Source organism: Physeter macrocephalus, chromosome 6 (genome assembly GCF_002837175.3).
Source record: "Physeter macrocephalus isolate SW-GA chromosome 6, ASM283717v5, whole genome shotgun sequence".
Taxonomy (NCBI): Eukaryota; Metazoa; Chordata; class Mammalia; order Artiodactyla; family Physeteridae; genus Physeter; species Physeter macrocephalus.
The window spans coordinates 57,582,783-57,592,472 of record NC_041219.1 but is presented as its reverse complement, the minus strand read 5'-3'; the positions used below and the strand labels follow the sequence as shown (position 1 = coordinate 57,592,472).

The 9,690-nt window shown below is 55.5% G+C and overlaps 1 protein-coding gene across 8 annotated transcripts in view; it reads left to right on the top strand.

Moving 5' to 3' along the window:
* The window catches only part of ANO2 (anoctamin 2), a 299,540-nt gene that overhangs the window by 156,165 nt on the left and 133,685 nt on the right, over window positions 1–9,690 (top strand). For 5 of the 8 annotated variants that reach the window (XM_055085431.1, XM_055085428.1, XM_055085433.1 and 2 more), the window contains 3 exons: window positions 1,286–1,393; window positions 3,111–3,193; window positions 9,213–9,317. In XM_055085431.1, the coding sequence (XP_054941406.1) occupies window positions 1,286–1,393; window positions 3,111–3,193; window positions 9,213–9,317 (296 nt within the window). The remainder of the gene's footprint in view (window positions 1–1,285; window positions 1,394–3,110; window positions 3,194–9,212; window positions 9,318–9,690) is intronic. The other 3 variants (XM_055085430.1, XM_055085429.1, XM_055085432.1) reach the window with 3 other exon arrangements.

Below are 9,690 nucleotides of genomic sequence, written 5' to 3'. Positions count from 1 at the left end.
GGGTAAGATGGAATAAAGACACAGACCTACTAGAGCATGGACTTGAGGACACGGGGTGGGGGGGAAGGGTGGGGTGAAGTGAGAGTAGCATCGACATGTATACGTAACTGAATGTAAAATAGCTGGCTGGTGGAAAGCAGCCGCACAGCACAGGGAGATCGGCTCGGTGCTTTGTGACCCCCTAGAGGGGTGGGAGAGGGTGGGAGGGAGGGAGACGCAAGAGGGAAGAGATATGGGAACATATGTATATGCATAACTGATTCACTTTGTTATAAAGCAGAAACTAACACACCATTGTAAAGCAATTATACTCCAATAAAGATGTTAAAAAAAATAATAGTAATCCCTCTCATTACATGATTATTATGATCAGTGGTACTGTGCTGGGTGGGCCTGGGCCAGGGCCCAAACCTGCCAGGAAGAAGGCTGGGAGAAGAAGGGTTTCTCCACGGAGAGAGAGCGATGGGGCTGCTGGTGGGGCGGGAACAGGGGTCCCTGAGACGGGTCAGCAGGACCCGGGACCAGCGGAGCAGGCCCAGCTCCTCCGGGGTTCTGGCTTCAAACTCCAGGGAACTTTGGAAAGAGGGTGAAGAAGCCCTATGGAAAAGTAGGGAAGGGAGAAGTAAAGGGACGAGGTTAAGGACAGTGACTTGAGGGTCAGGCAGCCCTAGCCGTGGGTGCCAGCCCCGCCCTGTGCCAGCCAGCGTGACCAGCCCTGTGTCCCTGAAGTCAGTCCTCTTAGCCGAGGTGCTGAGCAGCCTGGGCCGGGGGTGGTCCTCAACCTTGGGGCATCACTGTCCTCATCTCTCAGGTGGGTGAAGTAGCACCTGCACCCTAGCGTCCTCGTGACCGTCGGCGGCACGTGTGTGCGGCGCGCTCCGCCGAGTGGCGCCTGGCCGCGGCTCCCACCGGGAGCTGGGAGCTGCCCTCCGTCGTCACGACGGTCCTCCGTGTCGCTGTGACTCCCCCTCAGTGACTCTGTTGCCCGTCCTCTGTTCCCAGTCTGACTTCTCTCCTTCGTGGAGACCTCGGTCTGTGTGCGGAGCCCTGCTCGGTCACTGAGAACAGTGCAGGGAAAGGAGGGGCGTACTCCTTGTTCGGAGCCCATCCCCAGGCCAAGGCCAGGGTCGGGAGGTGGGGTACCCAGCCGACAAAGCCTCAGATCCCAGGGAGGAAAGATCCGTGTCCCACGATGTAGCTGGTAGCTAGCATAGCGCCAAGTGAAACCAGTGTAGCTTTAAGTAACCAGGCGCTCAGCCTGCAGGTGGGTGTTTGTTTTGCTCAGCCAGGTGCTGTTCCCAGGTGAACAGAGGCAGGTACGAGCCGAAGAAGAGTTTGCGGTCCTGTTACTACGCTGCAGACCTGAATGGCAGCCGACAGTCCAGTGCGGCAGGTAGTGGAGGGCGCCCCGGCTCTTACCAGGGGTGGTGTAGGAAGGTAGGGGTGGCCTCAGGGACTGTCACGCCCCCTGCTTTTCCAGGGCACCAGATCTAAGGGTGTTAGGAGTGCAGAGGAGCGGGCGCCTGGGAGGCTGATCTTATCGGACTTGGTCAGGAAAGGATGAGCTGGCCAGGAACGGAGGAGGGCAGCCCTGGAGGGTAGCGTGGGAGAGGGGACACTTTGCAAACGCTGGGGATGAAGAGGACAGAGAGGCGATGCCCTCATCAGCAGTGCAGGCGTGAGGTGTGTGTTGACAAACGGTGGGAATAGATGTGGACAGATGGGCTGGGCCAGATACCCAAGGTCCCTGTATCCAGAGGGAAGAATCCAGACAATAGGGACCCACTGAAAGTTTGGGGGTGTGTGTTGGGATCCTCCCTCTCCCTGCCCCTCTGCACCGCCCACGTGCCATTGCTCTTCAAGACTCAGCTCAGATGCTCTGGCAGCTGGCACCCTCTCTTCTGCATGCCCACAGCCTTTTATCTGTGTCATTCTCAAGGCCCTGATCACATTATACCTTGTACTGTAGTTATGTAAAATCTCTTCTCATAGACTAAACAACTTGAGAGCAAAATCCACACCAGATTTACCTAATCTTCCTCACGATGTCTGGAACATTGTTTTGTATATTGCAGGTACCTTAGGTCTAGTTTTCTTGTTTTTTGGTTTTTTTCGATTGGGAATTCATTCACGCCTGCTTAAATAATAAGAGATTATAAGAAGGTAAGAAGCAAGCTCGTGGATGCAGGAAATTAAATATAGCCAGGCCCCTAGGCAACTGGAGCGGGAGGAGGAATCAGAACCCTCTCTCCTTCTTTCACATGCTGCGTGGTTTGTGCCATTTCTGCTTCTCTTTGTGTCTCTTAGTTTCAGTTTTCAAAAGAGAGAATCCGATTGGCCCATGAGTGGGCTCTGGATCAGGTGTCCAATCCTGGCATAAGAAGCCATGGCTGTAGAGCAGGAGGGGGCTGGTTCTTTCTGGAGCATGTTGGGCTGCCCTTCAAGGGCTGTGGTTGGGGAAGGCAGGCTAACCGGTGTGTCGGGATCGGGTAGGCATTCAACGAGTATTTGCTAATTAAACAAATGGAGGAGTGAATGAATGGCACTTTGGGGAGATGAGTCTTCCAGCTGCGTGCGGGATGGGGGGCGGGGACGCTGAGACCCTGGACTCGGGTAGAACTACTCGGAGATGTTACATAACCTCAGAATGAGGTGATTTGGGCCCAGAGAAGGGAAGTTGTGCTGGGGACAGAAAGATGGAGAAGAAAGTGAGAGTGCTGAGGAAGGTGCAGGAAGAGGGGACGTATAGGGAAGACGAGGTTTGTCAAAAAAGACTACAAACCATTGAACCCTTCCATTCTTACTGCCTTTATCCTTCCGTTCTTCCTTCACTTATTGAGATCAGTGTTTACCCTTTTCTTATAACCTAGGAATAGGGGAAAGGGTGTGTGTGTGTGTGTGTGTGTGTGTGTGTGTGTGTCCCTTTAAATATATCTCTTGGGCTCTCCTGGATGTGGAGTATTTTGAGTTGTCCCCGCCAAAAGTTGGGGTTGGGGAAGGGAATCTTTGCTTTAAAGCAAGTCCCTAAATTTGGAATTTATAAGTTTATCCCTTTTGGTGAACCCTGAGGAGTGCTCGGAATTAATCGAATTTTTTCCTTTCTTTTTAAGCTACCATGTTTCTCGAAAACTGGAAGAGATTACAGATGCGACTGGGCTACTTCTGGGATCTGACTGGCATAGAAGAGGAAGAAGTGAGTTCTCTTTGGGTCTTTGCTTTGCTTTGCCCCTGGTAATAGATTGTCTGGAGTGAAATAACCGCTCACGTCTGCTATCACGGCAGCCAGTCACTTGCCGAGTCTCGCTGTGGCCCCTTTCCTAGCTTGGCTCCATGGGCCAAGCCAGGGTTGATAGGCACTGAGGCCAAGAGTTGAAATCCTCTCTCTTCTCTTGAGCTGTAAGACTTTGGACTTGATGGGTAGCCAGCTGTCCTTGTGACCCTGTCTGGGAAAAAATGGCATGAGAAGCAAGCCTCGCGGTGACCTCGAGGTTTAACTCGGCATTCTCCCACCTCCCGTCGTGTTGGTGCTTGGGAGCGTGAAGCCAGAGAACGTGACCCAGAGCACGGACGTGTCTGGATGCTTCTGTGAGCCTGCTGAGGGTCGGGGGAGGCATGGGTGCTAGGTCTCGGTTGCCCTGATGCTTAGGCAGGAAGAACGAACCACTAATCCAGTACCCTGTCAGCCAGGAGAGCATGTGTGAAACAGGAGCGTGAGCTATGGGAAAGGGTAGGTTCTTCCAGAGTCTAGTTTATGGACAGATGATTTTAAAGGATGAAACAAACTGACCTTCCCTCGGGGCTCCTTTGAGAACCAGGGCCCCCTGTGATGTCGGTGAGTTGACCAGTGCGGGCCTGGTTTCTCACAGTTACCTTTTCCCAGGCGCTACCGTTGCCTGAACAGCAAGCGTGAATGTCAGATAGGGGCTCCCGATGCTGGAGACAGTGTCCAGAAGGACCAGGAGGTTCCCCCAGTTGCCTGAGTACCATGTGCGTAGGCTGGCTGAGAGCATGTGGCAGCCGCGCGGGGAGCAGACCTTTTCTGTATTCCCCCTCGTTCATTGATGTGCCTCTCCTTGGACTCGGGACCTCTGGCTTTGTGACCCTGATGCTTTGTGACCAAGCTAGTGACATCCCCGGTTCAGTCCTATTCTCAAGGCTGTGTGGCCTCCTTGTCTGTGATGTGACATCCTCTCCTCTCCTTAAAGCTCCAGGTCGTCAGCTTGCCTTCGAGCAGGTGGGCATTCCATGACCGTGGATTGAGTTCACACATTCACTCCATCCCAGTCCTGTGCGTTAAGCAGGTATACCTGGAGGCTCACAGCATCACGGATTCCGTGGCAAATGAGAGAATGTACATATGAATTCTGACTTCAGAGACGATACACATTAGTTGGGAAGATAAGCAACAGAGAATAACAAAGGCAGTTGCATTTCTTGGGGAAAGATGGCCAAAGTAGTGCTTCCAATGGAAAGAGCTGTCGAAGTTGGACCGTGTGGGTGACTTTGTCCTGTTGGTTCGATTTGATTCTGGGGAGAAAGAGAGAGAGGAGAGAGGAGAGAGCTGTGGCTGGGTGTGGGGAGGGGGTGGGCGTACAGGTCCTCCTTTCCTACAGCAGGGCCTAGGAGGTCTCCAGGGAAGAGAAGAAGCAGCAGCCTGGCATCCAAGCCTGTGTGGGGGCAGGAACAAGCTAAGTGTGTCTTCTGAGTAGCGCTGAGGAGGCCAGCAGGTCTGCCCGTGAAAGAGGGAGTGTAAACACACTCCCACAGGGAAAGGCATCCGTTGTGACTCAGTGCCCTGGAAATCTCAGTCCCTGGCAGGAGTGGGATGCTAAGCCATGTTGGTTTCTGCAGCCAGGTTTCCTGTTTCCTGTTTAACCCGATGAGCCATGGTCGCTTCCTGGGAGGGGCGTGATTTCAGTAACTCCTGTGCAGGCTGAGAGAGAGGCCTGGCCAAGCCTGGGTTCACCCGTGGCGCGAAGAGCTGGTCCTGACGGGCTCTCTGTGTGAGGTTACTGGGGGCGGGTCAGCTCTGCAGCATCGAGGATGTGCCCCCCGTGTGCAGGCCCGGGGCCAGGCGTGGTTGAGAGGAGGGAGGGCAGCTGTGTCTTCCCTTCCATGTATTTAGATTTTGGACTCAGATAGTAAGCACGCTTTAAATTGACTTAAAGCTGAACACGCACATCAGGCGCCTCCTGTGGACCAGGTTTTGGTTTGGGACGTGGAACTCCCTCAGGCTTAGTCTCTGAGCATCTCCAGAGGGTCGCATTCAGCTAAGGGGTTGTCTGGTCTCTGAATAATTAGAATACAACGGTGAGTTTGAGAGAAATTCCTTCCGGTCTAAACAATGTTTTGTTTTGTTTTGTTTTGTTTTTTAGATCAGGGTTTTGAAGACGGGTTGAATTTTAATGAGCAGCAAAGGGAGGAATGGGCACCACAGGAGGAAACGGCCGACAGGAGCCTTGATCCAGGGGAGCTCGGGGTGTGGCTCAGGCAGCGGGATACCCGGAAGGTCTAGTTGGCTGCAGGGAACAGGGGTTGGGCTGCGGTCGGGGGCAAGAGCAACAAATGCAGGCTGGTGGCTGGGCCAGGGAGGGTCCCGATGGCTGCTCTGTATCTCCTTAGGTCATGGCAAGGCATGGGGGGCAGGACTGGAAGGCGTTTGTGACTTGCCCTAGGCCTTAAATGAAGTGTTGTGGGCAGATTTAACCTACGTTCAAATGGGGAGCGAGAGGATGGCAGACACCACCTGGGCTTCGGGGAGGAGGTTGCAGGGGTCCTTGAAGGTCACGATGAGAACATTTCTTCTGTGTTAACCAGATGTTGTCTCCAAGTCTCAGGGGTCCTGCCACGGCCTGCTGTCTGTAACCCTCAGACAGCCTTCTTCCCCGTGGGCTTCGCCAGGAAGCAGCCCTTCGGGAGTCGGGGGGAGGGTGCCAGCTCGCACAGAGACCAGAGCCACCCACCCTCTGTCCCTCCCGCCTGGGGTGCGCGCACCACGTGGGACGCCAAGGAAAGCAGCAGGGGCGGGGCTCAAAGCGGGGAGGAGGAGAAGGGGGCTGGAGAACCCACCTCCTGGGGCAGCAGCCCCTGGCCCAGGGGCCTCCCTGTGGAGCCGGCTGGGATGGCCCCAGAGACCCCTTTGAAGCCCGTCGCAGGAGGCCTGCCAGACCTCAGGAGTCTTCTCTCTGAGATGGGATGGCCTTCAGCTCAGTGGCCTCTCCTGCCCGATTACCTGCCGCACTCAGTTCCCACGTGTCCCTGGGACCCCTCAGAGAGGGTGGTCTTGGTGCAGACGTCCTCCCGTCCCTCTCTCTCCCGCCCCTGTCTGCCACGTCAGGCTTAGCTGCCCTTAACAGCTTCCTGTCACGTAGGACGCAAAATCCCTTGCCCCCCCACCCCCACCCCGCGCATGGTGGCGTGCTCCTCCTCCCGGACCTTCCAGCCTCACCGGCCTGCGTTCTCTCCTGGGCTCCTTCCACGCTTTGCCCTGGCTCCTCCCTCTGCCTGGAAGGCTCCGGTCTCCGCCTGCCCTAGCCTTTCTGAGCTTTTCCATCCCAACCAGGACGCTCCCTCCTCTGGCTGGCCTTCCCTCAGCCCCCATCCTGAAGCAGCCAGCCTGGCAGTCCCCCAGTTGCTGTTATCCCCACCTGCCGGTTTCTTATTTGTGGGTTGGTTTGCTTGCTGTCACCTTCCTCCACTTGGAGATGAGCTCCTTGTTCGCAGCCTCAGAGCCTGAAAAAGAGCTCCCAAGAGCTCGGAACGCAGTAGATGCTTGATAACTCTTTGCTGGAGACATTTGTTGACTGGATCTCCGGGTTTACCTCTGTAGATCAGCGAAGGCTGGTCCTGAGCTGGCCTGGGGCCTTCTTTCAGGCCAGCTCCTGAGGGGAGCAACCAGGTGGAAGTAGCTTTGCAAAATATTTCCCAGAGTCTTGGCGGGAGGGGTTATGTATTTGTGATGATTCGGCATCAGACCCCATCCAGGGAGGCCGTGTTTAAGGCTGGGTATATTGGAGCAACCCTCACAGGGTCCAGATTCTGCTCTGGCCAGGAGCTCATTTGTCCGGGTCCCTGCCTTTGAGGAATCCCGTGACCTCACCCGCCCTTCTTGGCTGCGAGCAGCGAGATCCTTGTCTGACCTGCTTCAGTTGGAAAGCAGAGCAGCCTGACACTCTGCTTTGAGAGCCTCGGACTCCTGTCTGCGCGCCAAGAGCTCTCAGCTTGTTCTAAACAGATGAGGAGGGTCTGAACTGGGGCCCAGAGTGCAGTGAAGTGGGCCCCAGCCACCACCAGAGGGATGTGAGGGTGCTCCTCTACGTGACGTCATGTCTTTGGAAAGTCAGGGGCTGGGCGGGAGCACCCTACAGTCAGCAGGGAAGGCCCCTCAGCTCCTTTGCCGAGGATGACAGCATAGACGCAGTTCTCGCTTGAAGGGCTTTAGAATCCGGAGGATGGTACAAAAAGACACGGCTGTAGTTCTCTAGTTAAAACCTTCCATAGGAATAATACAGAAGAAAAGCAACCAAATTTCAGAGGCCACGGAGGAAAACGTCACAGCTCATTTCCCAAAGTATTTCTGCAGGAGGTTAATTGTTGGAGGCGAAAGAAGTTTTGTGGGACGTGATGGGTTGAAGAAGACTCAGCAGGTGTCTTTACGGGAGAACTTGTGAGAGCTTTTATTAGGCTCGTTGTGACTCTCCGGTGACACATTGTATGGTATTTCCCAATCTGTTAGACCCTGGAATCCTTTTTTAGCTAAAACCCTCCTGGCACACACATTAGGAAATGCTGCGCTGGAGGCTGGGTGAAGGGGAGAGACAAAACGAGTGAACTTCGCAAGCGTTTAGAGATTTCTGTGTGCTCCCCGTGGTGCGAATTACTGCGAGAAGCAAAATGACGGAGACCAGGTAGTGGATTCTCATCTTAGGGTAAAAAGATTCCCACGTGCAGAACAGCTGGGACAGAATAAAAGAAGATGACGTAATCAAGAAGTACGTGTCGTGTAAGCTCTAAAACTCCAGACTATTTGAGAGGGGGAGACTCCACCAGCTGTGTTTCAGCAGGCAGAGAAGGTCCCATCTCCGAGGGTGGGGCTGCACCGTGGCGCCCGGGTGATGCTGCAGAGCCTTCAGAACTCTGGAATGGCTCCTCCTCTGTGGTGCTGGTTACGCTTATTAGTCCCGCGCAGAGTTTCTCCCCTCCAGCATCATGGCACGTCTCGGGAAAGCCAGAGACAGGTCAGGAGCCCGGCTTGTGGGCTTTCAGCGTCCCTGAGTCGTGAGCGGCGACGAGGGAATGTGCGTTCTCCGTGTCCGCTGGGAGCCAGCTCCGGAATCCCTGCCTGGGAGTGCTCATCGGTCACTGGTGCAGGAACGCGAGGTCCTCGCCCTGGTGGATGTTAGTCCTTGGAAGCTGCAGGGAGGACGCGCCAGTGTGGCCAGGTGCACACTGGTGAGTTCTCTCTGAAGTAAGGCATGCGTCTTCCCGCCCCAGCATCTGCGCGGGTGGGACCGTGGTCTTTCCGATCAGCCAGGCACTCTTTCCCGCGCCTGGCGACTCACTGTCCGGGTTTATATCGCTGAGTGTCCCTTTGCTGTCTCTTGAGCATCCGTGTGCTTGCCAGTGGGTTACTCACCAAGGCTGAATAGGAAAGAGGTCCCGGCAAGTGAGTTTTAAGATTCCCTGTGGGCGCCTTCAACTCTGACGTGCCCTGGCGGCCGTTTTTAGCTTGCGGAAGAATAGGGTGCGGGGAAGACGTTCGGTCCTCACCCTGACCCCCAGCTGTGGGGCACATCTGTTCCTCCAGCTGGGGTTTGGCTCGTTGCAACTTAAAGTTGAGGCCTGAGGATAGAGAGTGGGATGGCCAGAGGGGGCCCCGGGCCTCTGGTCAGACTGCCGTGTGCTGCCCGGGGCTCCTCTTCGGATCAGCTCCTACTGAACGCTTCCTCTCTCCTTTCCCAACACTGGCGCCACCCGCAGGAACGTGCTCAGGTTTGGTTTTCAGTGTGGTAGCAAGTGTTGTGTGTCCCCCTCTCCCGCCACAGCGTGTCCCTGGTCTCGACGCCTCGTGGTTGTGTGTGGTGTGGCAGCCCTTGTCCCATAGCATCTGACCCCATGGCCTGACTTACCGTCCTGGTGGTGTCTGGTCGTACCCCGCGGGCCAAAGTGGCCCTCCGCCCGTTTACTAACCACTCTGTGACTCCGGGTTTTAGGAGCACTCGCGGCCCGAGTATGAAACCACAGTTCGGGAGAAAATGCTGAGGGAGAGCGACAAGTCTCTGATCCAGCAGTTGGGAGCCGGTGGGGCCGGGGATCCGGTAAGATGCTGGCGCCTGGTGCTGGCCTTCTTTTTTTTTTTTCCTTAAGGTCCTGTTGTCATTTCCCCGGGAATGCCTTCGCGGCCGGGGACTGGGCTGTGCGAAGGGCTGACAGCGGTGGGACAGGACAGAAGGAGAGCGTGGCGTCTCTCATTGTCCCGTGGGCAGAGGTGTGGGGAGCAGGCTCCTGCCATGACTTGATTTATTCTCTCCCTCCCGGGTGGTGGGGTCTGGGTGAAATGGGAGGGCAGGTCGGCAAGGAAAGAAACCGTTTCGGACCTGGGTCCTCTGGACTCTTATCACCTACACGTCGAATAGCAACAGCAACCACCGCCAGACCAACCAGCGCAATGACAGCTAAGCTTCATTCAGT